Source organism: Acipenser ruthenus, chromosome 10, assembly GCF_902713425.1.
Source record: "Acipenser ruthenus chromosome 10, fAciRut3.2 maternal haplotype, whole genome shotgun sequence".
Classification (NCBI taxonomy): domain Eukaryota; kingdom Metazoa; phylum Chordata; class Actinopteri; order Acipenseriformes; family Acipenseridae; genus Acipenser; species Acipenser ruthenus.
Window position 1 is genome coordinate 32,059,103 of NC_081198.1, and position 17,441 is coordinate 32,076,543.

The 17,441-nt window shown below is 39.9% G+C and overlaps 1 protein-coding gene, 1 long non-coding RNA gene and 1 pseudogene across 2 annotated transcripts in view; 2 read left to right on the forward strand and 1 right to left on the reverse strand.

The window, feature by feature from the left end:
- Window positions 1–2,442: 2,442 nt before the first annotated feature.
- Window positions 2,443–3,479, forward strand: LOC117407128 (epidermal differentiation-specific protein-like; annotated as a pseudogene).
- A 925-nt stretch (window positions 3,480–4,404) lies between these two features.
- Window positions 4,405–17,441, reverse strand: part of LOC117400925 (villin-1-like) — a 34,841-nt gene continuing 21,804 nt past the window's right edge. The window contains exons 15-21 of the mRNA XM_034001288.3: window positions 12,891–13,070; window positions 12,361–12,506; window positions 11,322–11,466; window positions 9,286–9,474; window positions 8,322–8,390; window positions 7,366–7,500; window positions 4,405–5,595 (exon numbers count right to left, since the gene is read on the reverse strand). Coding sequence (XP_033857179.3) covers window positions 5,482–5,595; window positions 7,366–7,500; window positions 8,322–8,390; window positions 9,286–9,474; window positions 11,322–11,466; window positions 12,361–12,506; window positions 12,891–13,070 — 978 coding nt within the window. The 3' untranslated portion in view covers window positions 4,405–5,481. The remainder of the gene's footprint in view (window positions 5,596–7,365; window positions 7,501–8,321; window positions 8,391–9,285; window positions 9,475–11,321; window positions 11,467–12,360; window positions 12,507–12,890; window positions 13,071–17,441) is intronic.
- LOC131738168 (uncharacterized) lies at window positions 13,045–17,038 on the forward strand. Its single transcript, XR_009329707.1, has 2 exons — window positions 13,045–13,893; window positions 14,496–17,038. It is a non-coding gene; the product is annotated as an uncharacterized LOC131738168 (long non-coding RNA).

Consider the following 17,441-nt stretch of genomic DNA (forward strand, 5'->3'; position numbering starts at 1 on the left):
TGTGGTCGGAGCCCCATGGAGGGGAAATGTCGGCCACAAAGAAGGGGGGGGAGGTCAGGAGACCAGCTCCCCCAGCCGCACTTTCGCGGCAGGATAGTGTGTGGCGGGAGCACCGGAAGAGGGAGCTGCCGGCCACGAAGAATTGGGTGGTGCCGGACGTCCCACCATGGCCACCCCCATGGACACTGTGCTTCCCCCTCTTCCGGGACTTTGAGACTGAGGAGGGAGGTGGCCGTTGGGGTCATGTGTGCGTTGCACAAGGGGGGGATATGTAACAGGGCGAGCAGCCCTGTACATTGTTTTGTTTATTTTAGTTTAGAACGGGGGTTCCCCCTCCGCCCCTGTGTTATTTTGTATTTGTATTATGATTTATTATTTACATGACGGCGAGCGCCGTATGTTTTATTGTTTTGTATTTTGATGGCGTAGCCGATTTGTTTTGTAGCGTGGATGGGTAGTCCCATCCACAGAAGTAATTTAATAAACTCGTGCAGATTGTGGCCGAGGGGTAATAGAATAATTAGTTACAAGCTAGTTAAACGCCTCGGCCACGATATAAAAAGGCTGCAGCTCTCCAGCTCCGGGTGGGTGTTAGTGAGGAGCGAGAGTGGAGAGAAACGAAACATGATTTAAAAAGATTCCAGGAACAGTGACAGCAACTGCCCAGCCTGACCTGGGATCGTATTATTTATTATTTTGTGTCAGAGATTTGTTTTTGTTTACCCTTTTATTTTGCTCTGTGAGCAAGTGTTTTTGTTTAAACTTTTGATTTATCTTTCTTTTGCTGAATAAATATGGCACAGCCGTTAACTGCAGTACTTGCCTTGGTGTCAGTTTTTGTTCCTGCTTCTGCCGTGACGTCAGACCATCGGTCACCCTGTCACACCTTCTTTTTTAGTTGTAAAAAAGCTACATTACTTTCCTGGAAAGTCTCCAAGCCACCTGCTTTACAACTATGGAAGAATTTATTGTTAGATAACATAAACCTAGAAAAAATCTCCTATTCTTTAAATCAGTGGTTCTCAACCTTTCAGACTACTGTACCGCTTTCAATCATCTGTTTTGTCTTGTGTACCCCCAATATTATCTTACCGATAAAGTACTTATTTTCAAAATCAGCCATAACATTACAAAAGTGATACAACCCACTTTACTGAAAAATGACTTACTTTTAAAGTTTTACCATACAATTACAAAATAAAAACCTTAGAAAAAAAGTCACAATTAATGTTAGAAATACTGTATTTACATTTCAGTGTGATATTTGAACCTGTTTTTCACTTATTGTGTTACATGTTCCCATGTGTTGCTACAACTGTTTATGTAAGGTGTATTGTTTAAATTTTTTTAAACATTTTTTTTACTTTTTTAAACTTTTAAATTGCATTCCCCGACTCAAGATGGCTTCCCATGTACCCGCATGGACCTCTCAGAACTACATTTCCCATTATCCTCCTGCTTACATATGTAACTGAGATGGATTTCCCAGTGAGCAGGAGGATGATGGGGAATGTAGTTCTGAGAGGTCCAACTTACAAAATGCAGTCCATTCATCATGGAACTGCTGGAAGGAATGCTGCTTAACAAGAGATCCCTTATCTAAGTACTGTATTGTTTTAAACCCTGTGGCTGTACTTTGCACTCGTTATGAAACGAAAGGATTCATATTAGAACTCATCTGAGGACTATTGACACGACCAGTAGTTTGAAAGTGTTCCAAATTAAAAAAAATAAATTAAATAAATAAATAAATAAATAAATAACACAATCTAGACTTCCTCTACAATTACTAAATCACAATCAGTCCACAGTGCTAAAAGAGGGATCTCAGAGGGCAGTCGACTGTGTTTATTCAATACACCCTGTTATTGAAATGCTACAAAGTCCAGCCTTCAGATTTTATTGTTTGACTACAGTACATGAATGCTGTGAAACCAGGAATTCCCAATAACATAGCAAACCAGATGGAATTAAAATGAAGGGTTGGGAGCATAATGATTAAATATTTTAGGAGGCTACATTTCAGTGGTGGTCTGCATTTTTTGACACATGCTATGTTTTGCTACATGACACCCTATATCTATAGCCTCAACTGTAATCATAACTAAATGGAATACAAAGGTGTCCTTACAGAAATATCCTATACTATCTTATATGCTATTAAATAGGTCTGTGTCGTATTTCCATGCATAACTCCCTGTACATTAGTTGTGAATCATGCAGCAACACCTTGTTTGAATGCAGTATTATAAGTTAAATGCTAGATGGTGTTAGTTTAGTAATAATGGGTTCCAACAAGGAGGGGTAGAGGGGTGGGGCATTGCAAACCCTCTGAACTGTGTGCCTATATAAACTGTCCACACAGTCCAGTCTCTATACTACCACCTGCTGGTGCTGAAGAAAAACCTGACTGTGTTCCGACAGAACCTGAAAACGCTCACTATGAGCAAGATTGTTGTGTACCAGCATGCCAATTTCCAGGGTCTCAGCAAAGAATTCCACAGCGATGTTCCCAATCTGGTACATGAACACTTTAACGACTGCATTTGATCCTTGAAGGTAATCGACCAGGCATGGGTAGCTTATGAGCACATCGACTATAAGGGACAACAGAACGTATATGAGGAAGGGGAGTATGTCAGCATCGACAGAAATTATTCATTCTCCGCTCTGAAGATCATCACAGAGGATCTTGAGAATCCTGAAATCGTATTGTTTCAGCATGCCAATTTTCAAGGACGCCAAGTGGGTTTAAACACTGAAACCATCCTCAAATTTGCGCACTTCAATGATGAGACTTCTTCCCACATTGTGAACAGCGATGCCTGAGTGCTGTAGCAGCACACATAATGTAAGGGTATTCAGATTGTGGCCAGTAAGGGAGAAAGTGTTGTCAATTACAAAAATATCGGATTCAATGACAGGGCGAGTCATGTTCGTCTTTTGAAGTCTGGCAGACCTGTGGTTAAAGCCAAGATCCTGTGGGGGCAGATGGTGAAAGAGAATGAGAGAAACCTCAAGATTGATGAGATTACTGGAGTGAACCGAACAAACACTGAGCAATCCTTTTCTACAAGTGCCACCAAAGAGTATGAATCAACCATCACCCAGAGCGTGAAATTCAGCAATGCCACCAGCATCATTAAAGGGACCAAGTTCACCATCCCCATTGCACCCGGGGTTTCCATGAAGGCCAGCATGTCGGTTTCCAACACCTTTGCTGTTGAAAAGGGGACAACTGAGTCGACAACTCAAAAGAAAACAAGTGTCCTCAATATGCCAGTAACAATCCCACTACATACAAAGCTAATTGTGAATTGTGAGAAAAGAAGTGTCAGTGAGGGTCCCTGTACTTTACTGTTACCCTGGGCAAGAGTGTCAAGACAGAGTATGGAGAGTATAGCTGTTCTTCTGGTAAAACAGTGAATGCTGAGTTCAACTCAGAGAAAGCATAGAGCAGATTTTTACCACAAGGGTGCCAAAACAGAGGACAGCCCTTTGACAATATGTGGGTTTGATTAATGGGATGTTAATGGAGTAGAAATACAATCTTAATCTGAATGTTGTTTTCAAATGTAAAATAAAACTACTATGAACTTTACATGGTTTTAATGGATGTGCAAAACAATATGCAATAACATTGGACATTTATGCTCATTGAATTCCTGTTTATATGACTATCTTTCTTCATTAAAATCATTACACGTTACCTAAACATAAATAATGTTTGTTTTTGTTGTATACTGTCAACAGGCACATCAAGAAAAATGATTCACAATACCATGAGAGATACAACACACAAACACACATGTACGTGTCACAAGTCGGGCGGAGGGCTCCACAAGCTAAATCTCTGAGTCTGGGCCCACGCTATCACTAAACACAGTGGTTGATATGCCAATTTGTAGTGCCAACTACGCCAGCACAAGTATTACCTTGTACAAAAAAAAAAAAAAAAAGAGGTTAACATAATCGGTTCTTGAGTATTTCTGAATGTCAAAATTTCTAATCAGAATATAAGATACACAGGTTCGCTAATTATCATGCAAGGGAGTCCACCCTCCAACCCACCATACACCCAGGACAAGCACAGACCAGATTTTATATTTTATAGTTTTTATTTAAAAAGCCCTTCCTCTCCACATTTGGTTTCAGGCACACTATACCATAAAATATATTCGAGTCCCAGTGCTTCAATGGTTTGTCTTGGTGGGGACTATTATACTGTATATTCAGGCAATAAATATTCCAGGCTCAGTCCCTAACTTATACCTAATGGTGGATCCCTAAAATAAAGTGGTATTTCTAGCTAATGAGAAGGAGAGCAATTGGATTTAGAAGGCTTTCAAATATAGTTTTAATAAAACTAGTTGAAATGTCAAAACAGACCCAGGAAACACATACTGTAGTAAATGATTTAATCTGTTGCACATTTACTTCTGTTATCAGCAGCAAAGACAATACATCCAATATAATAGATTAACCAGTACTTCTTACGGTTGTTATCACTAATACCAAAAACAGAACCATCATGTCTTACAGTACTTTAATAAAAAAAAAGCCCCTAGTACAATTATCATGACTATATTACATTGTCTCAAACTGAGGCTGTATTTTTCTAATGATTAAAAACCACAGGCACTTCGGACTGGTATTTGCAATTCATTACTAATAAAGAGTAAATTTGCACATGGTTTGCTATGTTTTTAAATATTCATGTCCATACCTCTCTGGGCTTTACAGTGCTAACCTCTGCTTTACCATGCTTTCACTGTGTTTTACTACACATTGCTATGCTTTTGCTGTGGGAAACTGTTAGGAGATTATTCAACCAAACTGAAAACTTTGAAGTTCAGTGGCACTTTAATTATTCTATTGTACATGCCAGACCTAGGTTCCAATCACTGCTTTATACTGTACATTTCATTCAACCTATGGGTAGCATTCGAATGGACTGAAAACCACAGTTTCAGTTGGTGAGTATCCCCTTTTTAATCAGTTTCGGTTGAATTTAAACATGTTTGCCACTACTTTCTTATTTCATAAATCTATTACTTTAAATCAACATCAACTGAAACAGCAAGCAAACTTATAAATACGAATCAGATAAACTTTTTTATTCTGGAACTCATTTCTCATTGAATTGAGAGCTGTAGGGACAGAACTAATTCGTAACAAAAAAAAAAAAAAAAAAAAAAGGAGTGTTTGATTCAGCTGGCTGCGTTTAAAATGATTGTGATTGCAACAGGTTAGCCTTTTTTGTTTTGAGACTTCTGGTTCTTTCCCGGTTGGTTCTACTTTAATTCAGGATAGTTCAAATAAAAATTAAAAGTTAGTTTCGGGTCTATAGTCCAATGGTCGAGCTGCAATTAGATGCAACACACAGGACATAATCGAGTACCAGGAAACACATTTTTTTTTATCTATCTGTAAAACAAAGAGGCACTCCCTACGGAGAACATATCTATTTATATATATTTTCTAGAAAAGGCCCTTTTCTTTCTTCAGGTTCTGCTGTTTCCAGCGAGGCAGGGCGGAGAACAAAGAACGGGACATTCCGAAAATTTCAGTAAAGTCTTCATTTGAAAGATGCTCCTGCAAAATAAAGAGAAACACACTAGTCATCCTTGTGAGATGTGTAAAAATGTGTTGACTGTTTCCTCAGTGTGTGGCAGTAAAACAGACAATCACAAATAATGGGCAACAGTGTGGAGTAGTGGTTAGGGCTCTGGACTCTTGACCAGCTGGTTGTGGGTTCAATCCCAGGTGGGGGCCACTGCTGCTGTACCCTTGAGCAAGGTACTTTACCTAGATTGCTCCAATAAAAACCCAACTGTATAAATGGGTAATTGTATGTAAAAAATAATGTGATATCTTGTAACAATTGTAAGTTGCCCTGGATAAGGGCGTCTGCTAAGAAATATGAAAAAACGATAATAATAATTGGTTTAGTTTAATAATAAAGCTAACTTATGCCCCCTGGTGGTCAATGAACAGAACTTCCTAGTAACCAGGATTAATAAGAATCCCATTGAACAGCAGTTGTAGCCACTTCAAGCTTTACCGTGATGTAATTAACCACAAGTTCAGTGTTGGAAGTTACTTTTAAAAAGTAATCCGTTGCAGTTACAAGTTACTTTGAACAAAATGTAACTAGTTACAGTGACAAATAGTTATTTCTCAGGCGGTTTACATTTTACAGAGATCCTTCTTTTCAGTTTGGTCAGGCTGTACTAACCCATTTGTTCCTTCCTCTGACACCACTTTCTAGCAAGATGATAGAAAAAGCGCATTCGTGTGACATGTGATGTTTGACTTGCACCGTTGAAGTGCTTTCTCATTTGCATTTTAAGCATTAGCCATAGTCCTTATTACAAAATGTAACTAAAAGTAATGTATTTTTTCACAAAAATTGTAATGCGTTACCACATTCAGTTAACTGTCTGAAAAAGGCATTTAAAAAAAAGAAAGTTTAATTAGACAAGCCTAGTGGCCACAGGCTACTGCATAACCAATTAAGCTCATAGTAAATTTCAATGGGCATATTCAGTTACAAACTACACTAACCGATTTACCCTCACGTTCCACACCCCACAGTAATATAACAAAGTCAGTGACTATTGATCTTCTATAGTTTTATAGGAACAAAATATTATTTTTGTAATTATAGCCTGTTTGTGAGAAAGCCTGTTCACTAATGTTAAAGCCCATGTTATTAAGTATTATAACCTTTTTAAAAAAGGAATTAATGCGTTGTTTTGTTCAATTATGTTTTCATGATTTTCACAATGAATATCCACTTTGACCTTTAAGCCAGTGCTTTTCAACCTTTTCATCTCAAGAACCAGTGTTTTTAGCAGTGACCATCAGGTGTACCAGTAGCTATGAGTAATCTTAAATGGCTATTGTAAAACAGAGACCTACTCCATTACAACCGTTTCTCTCGCAAATGTCCCTGAAGATGTGACAGTTTCATTTAATTATTTCACCACAAATAACAGTGGCTGCGTTGGTTCCCCGTCAGTAACTGTGAAACTGTACAATAAATCATGACCCCCCGTTTACTCAGACTAAGTCCTTTCCTTTATCGGTGGTTTGGTGGTACAAACAGATCGATAGATTACTATAGCGGGATTAGCAGAGTACTGTGATTTGGGAATCACATTGTCATAAAACACAACTGCTGCTGTGTACCAGTTGCAAGCCTGTCACAGGTTGACAACTACTGGTTTAATCCAGAAGGGTCGATGTCCGGCTGACACCAACCACTACCTGTATTTGATAGCCAGTGTAGAAAATGAAATATTCCCCTACATTGTCTGGCAGTGCTATCCAGATAGCACTGCTTATCACAGAGTTCTTTACCTCCTTCCTGGATGGGTCTGTTCCTTCAGGAAGCTCCTCGGTCTGGCGGTTGACCAGCTGCTCAGCGGGGAAGATTGGCAGGGGGCCCAGTGGCACTGCTAGGTTTCCCGTTTTAGAATTTATCAGAGTCAGGTTCTGAGAACAAAAGAGATTTAAAGTATTACACAACACCATGCTGTTTCAAGCTCTGTACTTACCTTGTGCAGTTCTGTTTTTTTTGGTAGTTTTGTATTTTTTAGTGTTGTTGCAATGCCTGTGGCAAAGAAAAATATGTCTTGGAAACTACACACTGACAATTACTTTACAAGATTCTCTGTTTGTAGTATTAGAAACTTTTTTTTCTAAAAATCTGCCAGAGTTCTTCTATAGAGACCTATAAATTAATTGTAGCTAACAACATAGTTCTGTACATTTTCGCCAGAATGAACAGCCATTCATTATGTATGTCTCAAATAGGTCCCACACATTTTAGGAAACATGTATTTTCATTTTAAAATATCTGGTACTGCTCTATGATAAAGAAATCTCTGTTTGTAAGCCATGCTTTTAGACTGGCTTACACTTCCTGGGCCACTGTCCCCACCCCTTCACTGGCTTCTCTCCTGTCAATAAAAGCAGGAACAGAATTCCTGGAAGGACAGGCAAGAAAAGTGGGAATTTTCATTAACTTTGTGTAGTACAAGATGTTTTAAAATGAAAATATATGTTTGCTATAACATGTGTTTCTTTCAAAACTGCACACCTATGTCGCCAACGTAAGTGCAAAATGGGTAAGATATATGGAATAATTTTGTTAGCTATAATGACTTTAACTTCTGCTACACTCTAATAGCCAGTAATGAGAACAGCAGAAGACAAGCAGGAGACACCTTGTAGAAATAACGTTTAACATCCCCCTCTTTTCCAGTGGCAGAGGAATTCTTGCAAGTTAGAAACAGCTACTGAGGCTCACATACCGCTGTGTTTACCACAATGGCACTGGCATCCCCCAGCTCCGCCTTCAACTCCTCATAGGATTTCCCATCCTGAAACAAAATATTAACAGGGGTTCAGATTGTCTGGGTATAGCTTGATAGATTTATGTTCTGTTTCTCAGTATCAGACTGGATGGAAGGGAGCCCTGTAGACAAGCGGATCTATTTCATTAATCTAAACAGAACTGCTATCATTAAAATATGAACCTACCTCTGTTTACATACATAAATAACCTAATTTGACAGGCAGTGTTGTGTGTTGCACTGTGGTTATGATTCTGTGCCCTGTCGATGAGATGATGTTAAAAGCTGTATAACCATTGAATGCAGATGAGCCCAACTCTTTTCCATAGTGCTGAGACCCTTGCGGTGTGCAGGGTCGCCGATTCATGCCCAGTCTCTGTCTTGTTACATTGGCTGCGCCGATCGCTGAGGTTAAAGGAGGAGGAGTATAACGGGCAGTGTTTTGTGATGTATGCCAGTACGGATTCTGTCCTGTCCCCATGAGCAAAAAGCTCTATAGGAGGCTGTGTGGTCTAGTGGTTAAAGAAAAGGACCTGTAACCAGGAGGTCCCCGTTTAAAATCCAAACCTCAGCCACTGACTCATTGTGTGACCCTAAGCAAGTCACTTAACCTCCTTGTGCGTCGTCTTTCGGGTGAGATGCATTTGTAAATGCCTCTGCAGCTGATGCATAGTTCACACTCCCTAGTCTCTGTAAGTCGCCTTGGGTAAAAGGCGTCTGCTAAATAAACAAATAATAATAATAATGCAGTCCAGCCAGGCTCTTTTACATCAATTGAGTAGACCCCAAGGCTTTAATACAAAAAGTGACTGAACTTAATAAGTGCAAAGTTCAAAGGCTGATATGAGGTTTTAACAAAGTACTGTCTTATTGACCATGAACAGTGCTAAACCGATACTTGTATTATTTCAGTGTTACTTACACTCCACCTGTGGGGATCCCAGGCCAGGAACCAGCCAGTGAAGGTAGGGGGCTCAAAGCCCTGCTTGACCAGGATGATGGGGGTTCTGGAGTCCCTGTCTCCTGGGTGAGTTATCAGGTACTCCTGTGCTGTAGTCACAGCTTCCTTCCTCTCTGTCTCATTGGCCCCTTTGCCCAACCACAGGAACACCTGGATGAGGTACAGCACAGGAAGACATTTGCATAGTTTATTCAGAAACGCCAGTACATTCTCATTTTTTCACAATCAAACTATTACTGTAGGTTATTTTAAAATATATTTTCCAAGTGATTCACAATGTCTCTGTGGTGCTTTACTGTCCTTTTTCTTACCTCTTTCCTCTTACAGCCAGCCCGGTCCTCCATCCGAAACATGGCTGCGCTAAACCATGTTTCTAGTCAGAATTATTATATTATTACACATATATAATAACAAGTAGTTGTCATGCCGTCAAAAACCTATAAATACCTCCAATGTTTTGATTCAAACACAGGTTCCCTTGAGAAAGATATGTACAACATATTGAAACGTTGGGCAGCTGGCTCTTTGAGCTAAAATATATATATCTTTTTTTACATTTCTATATAACAGGAACCAGGCATACAGAACATATAGTGAGTCCACCCACCCCTCTTTGGCTGCAAATATAGCTTAAAACTTGAGAAGATTAAAAAAATAATACTGTGTAAGAAAGTGCAGTGCAAGTATGTCACAGGTCATATTATAGTGTTATATCAAGATATTTTGGACAACTGGTTCCATGTTTCCTTGTTCTTTGATTCTTGGTTATTGGTAAGAGCACTGAGAGGAGTTAATTGTGTAATATGAGTGATAGTAATATGACTACATTGATTAATAGTTATATTGGGAAGACTTGGATTTTTCCAGTTTAACAAAAGCAAACAATCACTCTCCTTCCCTACTATCAGACCGTTTCTTAAACATCAGGAACATTAATTGCAAATTGGCAATAAGGCTGAGAAGTTTGGAAAGTCCTATGACATATTCTCAATTTTTCATATAGTTAAGCATGCCATCAGTAATATTGTAGGAGTGATGGAAAATGCGGGACAGGAGGCTAGTTATATATTCTGATAGATCACTAGAGTGCAAAATAAAAAAGCAAGTTAAAAAAAGAGAAACTTTGTTTGGGTCTGATGTTTGACAGTTATCTTAACTAATGTATTTTTCTTGTGGTTTAGAATCACTTTGTATGTCATTTTAATTCATCACATCCTGGTGTATTTTTAAAACCTTGTGGCCTCAATACAGCTCTCAAACATACGTTCAGCTCTTACATTAAGGTGCAACCATGAACAGTCCCCAGCAAACCTCCAGTTGATGTAAGAAATACCACATGTTTCTGACATTCACTTTACAGGCAATGCTTACACTGGTGTACCAGCTGTGCTTAGAGAGGAGACGTGTTTGAGAGCTTGTGACAGAGATCGAATGATTCTTGGGGTTAGAACTGCCTCCCGACCTGGGAGGCAGCTGCATAAAGGGAACAGAATACCCTGCACTAAATGGTACGACAGTTTATTCCCAGGGTTAGGTGGAAGTCGGCCATCTAGAAAGGGGGCAGAGCTACGGTACACAAAACCAATGACCCGGACGGGAAACGGCGTGGCATCCGCGGATTGGAAGCGCGGATGCGCTCGTTGACCAAGGGGTCATGGATGACGTTATAAAAAGGGGACATAGTGATGTGATCTGTTGCTTTGTGAATGGTTACGTTAAATGACCAGAAGGAAAACCTGTGCTGTGTTTTGTTTGTCGTTAATAATACTGTTTAATTATTTGGACGGCTAACACGATCCGGAGCTGTTGCCAATGGCCAGCACTAAATCCGGATCAACAGCACTGCATTTTTGTTGTTACTTAAAAACTGTATTCACCACGAGCACAAGAGCACGCACTGTGGACTGGTGTTTGTGTTACGTGTGGGTGAACCCCATGTTGCTTTTTGAATTTCCCAATATGCTGTTCTCTTGAGATGCTATTTGTTCTTTGCTGACCTGGTCCCACGTGTCAAGCAGCATCACGTCATCTTCATCCAGGTCGTCCTGATTAAAGCTTGTTATCTCCGTGGCAACAAACTTCCCCGTCTGATTGGAGCACTCAAAGAGGCGGGGAGTGATGTCAAGCTGCTCCTCTTGAAGCCTTGACAGAGGAGGTTATGAATGACAGACTTTAAAACCATGTGTTCAGTACGGTACATTTAATTAGATTTGATATCTGTGCAGATGCTAGATTTTGTTGAACTAAACTAAAGGATATGCAATATGAAAAAAAAGAGTTCATATATATTTTAAATGTTTGTTTTTTTTTAATTATTGTTTTAACTATTTTTCTCCCCCAATTTAGCAACAACAGCAGCAACAACAGCTCAGGAGAACTGAATGTTAGTGGGTGTCCTTCAAACCCACAGCCAAGCCAATCCCCTGCCTTCCACCCAGGAGCTGTAGAGCAGATGTCGGACCGCTACTGGCCTCTAGAGGAAAGGAGCAGACCTGTAGTTGTCCCCCTGATCTCACTGGGCTCCTGGTCAATAGGTATGTTTTGCCTGCCTAACCCTTGGAAGTGCCCGAGCCAATTCGACACTCCCTATTGAATCCCCAGCGAGGATCAGCATCTTCCCACAGCCAGGACGGGAACCTGCACTCCCCTGACTGTATGACTCACCCTGCATACCACCTGGCCGTGGTTTTACCTGGTGAGCCCTCGAACAAATGTAACTGAAGTGTAAAATGAAAATAAGGAGCAGTTGTAATCACAGAAACTGTTATTTGTTAGCTAAATTTAGTAAATCATTTCTTAGGATTACAGCACAATAGAAAATAGGAAACATTTCCAATTTTAACAAAGTGCACTTGTTTCAGCACACCACCTTTATTAATAACATTTAATGAATATATAAATCAATATTGCAGCTGTTACAATCCACCATGGATTACATCACCAGTCACAGTTCCCAGTTTGATGTTCCCAGTATGATGTTATATATTTTTTAGAATTAAGAATTAATTAATATATGTATGTATTTTAAATAAATACCTTTTATTGTTGGCGTACTGGGATTTTCCACCCAAGGTTACCCAGAAATCTGCAGGCTCCTGGCCTTCAGCAATAACCAGCTTCTCTCTCTTGGAGATGATGTCAGCCACAGTTTTTGCAATCTCTCTCTCATCCCCACTGCAGCCCTACAAAACAATAAGGTAACAAGTCCAAATGATTTGTGGACTACATCCAGTGAAAGATTTAAAATTGGTCCATAGAACATTGCCATATAGGTATGCACATGGGGTGCACATTTATATTGCTTTAAAACATATCTCATGTGATAAACTACTGACTTAACATTATGTTGGAGGCGTTCTGCCAGATCCCTCCAGATTTTTTCATTACCAGATATAAAATATAATGTTTTAGATAATTTATTTTCCATTATCTGTTTGCTTTTCTACCAAGAACCACACAGAAAATAAACATGCTCATGGAAATCACTGCATTGCTGGTAGAATGGGGCGCGTAGTAACCAACGGCGCTCTCATCGTTGAGTGTTGATGTGTTGATCTGTTACTTACCTTCCCATACCAGAGGTAGCAGCAGGAGTCTGATTTGAGCACAAAGACATCATTGGAGTTGAGAGAGGAGGCGCGGGCGAGCACCTCGATAGAGCGAGTGTTGTGCTCATTGGTTCCATGGACATGGAAGAGCCTCACAGCTGGCTCCGGTTCTGTGGCTCCACTCCGGGAGGTACCACCCTGGGGGGGGGAGGGCGGATATACATGGTAAGGGAGTCTGGACATCTCCTTTTAAATTCCCAATTCTACATAAAGCCAAGGAAATCCATTTCAGTATTCTACACAGGATTTACCCAACCAATCTAAAGAGAAGCCTGTACCTTCTGAATATTTCCACTGTGTGCAGTTGTTACAGCAGTTCTGAGGACTCTATTGTTTTATCAATGTGAGGTAACTTGTTGCTTTTCGAAAGACCTTTCAAGTTATCTGTCCGACAAGCTTTCCACTAAACTAAACATTCATATTCATGGTGTGATCTTCCACTTCTTCTTTACAAACATTTGATTAATGATTAACTTTCTTATATTACAGGCTAAGCATCATATCCACAAATGTAAACATATAAAAACAAAACCTAATACTGTGTCTTTTATTAAAGAAGTGGAATATCATGCTTTATATACCTGTAAAAACAAGAACATCTGTAAAACTGTTGAACTGTATTACTGTTTTGTAATATCCTGGTGCCCGAAGTGGTTTATATCGCTTATAACACAGCTACCTGTCACTTGTGGGAAGAAAAATAATTAAAACACAATTAAATTAAGACAAAACCAGAAACTTTTATTGTGTATACATCCCCAGTGTAATATAACCCCAAATTTAATTGAATTTAATTGATTCGCTTATTAAAAATAAATTGCACATGTTCGTTTATTGTGAATTTCTGCATCGAAAGTGCCATCTCAGGACTGACCACAAGCTGTAATGATGGGCGGAGTTTCAAATGACACTAAGGAAGTAAGTAGAGCAGCTGCGATGGAGACTGAAGCCGGATCTTGAAGTGAGTTTGTTAACTCGTTATATGCGAGGCACACATATTCTAGTACTCTAGTTTTCATCCTTTTGGATCTCAAAATATGTTTTTGTTAGTTGTCGGACACCCTCGTGTCCAAGTTGTGCCAGACTAAGTTAACGATCGAACCAGACTTTATGCACCAATCCGACCACGGTGTCAGGGGACAGTACCTCAGTTTCCCGCAGACTCTTCAAATCCAGGCCGGTAATTCGGGGGGTGGTGTCTGGCCTTGTCTTTACCTGCTTTTCCTGACTGACAGGAATACATTATTGCTGGTTTTAAACTCGCTGTCAGCAGAGATGTTAAAACTTCTACTGTTAAAATGTATTTAGTCCAGCTCAGCGCTATAAAACTAGAGACTGAATACTTGTCCCCAGTTGAACTTCTTGCACTGGCATAAAATTCCCTTAATATTGTTGAGATTTTTTGGACTTATTTCCATAAAATGAATGTCCACATTTTTTCTTTAAGTACATTAACCAGCCCATGCTGTAGTTTTTTTTCAGTCTTTGTTTTTTTCTATTTCATTTAGCAGTTCCTCATCTACTCTTGCTGGTGCACTTATTTTATTTATTTGTTTTTTTCAGATGGACTGCTGTCTTCACTCAGAAAGTTGGTGTTGTACCAGTTATGTGGAGTTTCATCCCCAAATATATTAAAGGAAATAGGTCAAATGCCACTCATTTTTGGCTGTGGTTTTGTAACTAATAACAAATAAAATGGCAGTTTGTCATGGAATTTCGAATGTAGTGGTGCGTAGTAATTTATTCAGTGTGAAGCGGCTCATTATTATGCAAGCCGTGCTATACGCTATATATACGCACAGTCATGTGATGCTGTTTAACCAATCAGAGGTTGTTATTTTTCCAATAGTAGCCTGTCCCTCTCTAAACAACCCGTGTTAACCACTTTACATTCATTCATTAACTCTCTGATTTTACTTTTAAACATGTTACATTATTTCCACACTTTGTTTACCATCCAATTGGTTTATGTTGTCTTTTCACACTTTATTACTTGTTTGTATTATTTTAAACATCTCCTCAAAATTCCTATAATCCTTTACCCAGAGGAGTGTGCATTCTTTACATCCACGTGGACAGGGCCTAAAGACGACTGCCTCAGCGACTGCTGCATTTTAAACTTGCGCTCTTTGACAACATAATTCTGACTGCTTTCGTCCCTTTAAGATTTCTCCAATAATGTAACTTTGTCCTTAAGTGAAATTGACGATCGTTTAGCGCTCGCCATGATAATACTGCATACATTACAGTAACAGAGAGCAAAGTCAAGTTCAAACAGCAAGAAGTAGGCCTTATGCACAGCACAGACCACTGCGTGCCATCGCGGTGAGTGCGTAATAACAGAAAGTATGCACTATCAGAGTACGTACTAAAAGGAGAATTTAAACAGGATTTAATACAATTTTATTCGGTTCCACGATACTGGTTCTTTACATCAGTGTGTACAATATACTATATATACAGTTAAACCCATCTTCAGCCTTTTTCAATCCACTGCTGGATGAAGGCTTCCCCAAGATTCTTCAACAAAAGCCTGTCTGCTGCGTCTCTCATCCATGTTGCTCCGGTGTGTTTCCTAATTTCATCTTGTCATCTTCCTGGAGGTCGTCTTCTTGGTCGCTTTATATCTCTTGGGATCCAGTCTAGTATCTCATTGGTCCAATGATGGTCTGTTCTTGCTACATGTCTGGCCCACTACCATTTCAGTTTAGTCGCTCTTATAATAACATTGCAAACTTTTGTTTGCGCACTTATCCATTCCTTCCTTTTCTTGTCTCTTCTTGTTATTTCCAGCATGCATCTGTCCATACGCCGTTGGGTCGTTTGTAATTTGAGTCATTTTTGCATGAGGGTCCAGGTTTCGCATCCGTAGGTTAGCACTGGCAGCGCAAATACTTTTCTCTTGAGGCATAAGGGTAGTTTCCCTTTCAGAACCATGCTTAATCTTCCAAAGGCACTCCAGCCTATTTTTGCTCTTCTATTGATTTCACACATTTGGTTCTCTGTTGCCGAAACTGTCCTAAGTATATGTAGTTATTGACTTCTTCAAGCTTGATCCCATTGACTTCAATTGCCTGTGGAGTGGTATATTTATTGAACATGACTTGAGTCTTCTTCAGGTTCATTTTTAAACCCGCTTTGATGCTAGCCTTGTGTAGTTCTTGTATTCTTGTTTGTAATTCTTCTGGGCACGTTGTAAATATGAGGATGTCGTCAGAAAATCGTAGGTGATTCAAGTAGGCTCCATTGATCTTCAGCCCTTTATTTTCCCAATCCAGTGTTTTGAAAATGTCTTCTAGGGTTGCCGTGAAGAGCTTTGGGTAAATTGTATCTCCTTGACAAACTCGTTTTTCAATCTTGATTTTGTCGCTGATTGTCTTGTTTGAATATACAGTATATATACAGTATTGTAACAGGGGGAGACCTGTACTGACTCTTCTGATGTGTCCGAAGTGCTGCAGGAAGAGGGCAGCAGCCCGTCAATATTCGCCTGTCAGTCATGGCAGTGACACGGAGAGGTGGGAGAGTGGGTGTGCGGGCTTTCCTTCTCTCTGAATGGCTGAGAGGCGGGTCATGGGGGGAATTGCTGGCCCTATAAAATTAACATTCTGCTGTTCCCTCAGGTCTGCCCCTTTGAGAGAGAACAGACATACGGACGCACTGGTCCCGATCCAGAACACGGCCAGGGAGGAAAACCCCCAAAGAAATAAGAGAACAGAAAGAAAACAGGGTTAGCGGGGAAAACCGTGGGCAGACCCCATCAGTATTTGTTTAGCAGTCTGAGGGAGCGGCGAGGGTAGGACGGAGACCTGGACCGTGCGGGAAGCGACGGTCGGGGTGAAGCTGCCGAGTGCAGCACCTTTTATTTGTAGTTTTTTGATTACTGTGTTTTATTTTCCTTGTTCTTTTCTCCTTTTGCTTATTTTTGGTTTGATCACCTGCGAGTGCGCCTATACTGTATAACGGTACCGCCTCTGGTATCTCTGTGGCTCTGTTTTATCATCGCTGACAGGCAGACCACAGACAACAGCGCCCTCTGCGGGCCAAAACGTGGAACTGCCCCACTAATAATAAAACTGGGCACCTGTGCGGTGTTGTCAAGATCACCCGTGTCTCCCGTGTGTCAGTGAATTACCCACCACCCTTCCACAAGTATATATATATATATACACACACACACACACACACACACAGAAGAGTCAATTATGCTAACTAATTAGGACCTACACTGGTTTGGATAATCGAACATATTAATAACAATTACTCTACCTTTAATAATGTAAAGAATAAAGTTAACATACACAAGTACCTACTGCTAATATATAGCCAGTAGCCTATTCTATTACATTAAGCACACAAAATTACAAAGCTTTACAAATCATTAAATTTATGCAAGTCAGTAAAAGTTTAACATCTACTGTTAAGGTAATTAAATTACTGTATTTTCAAACTTTGAAAATCAAAGAATACAATTCAGTACAACTTTGACACATTACACATGTCCACACA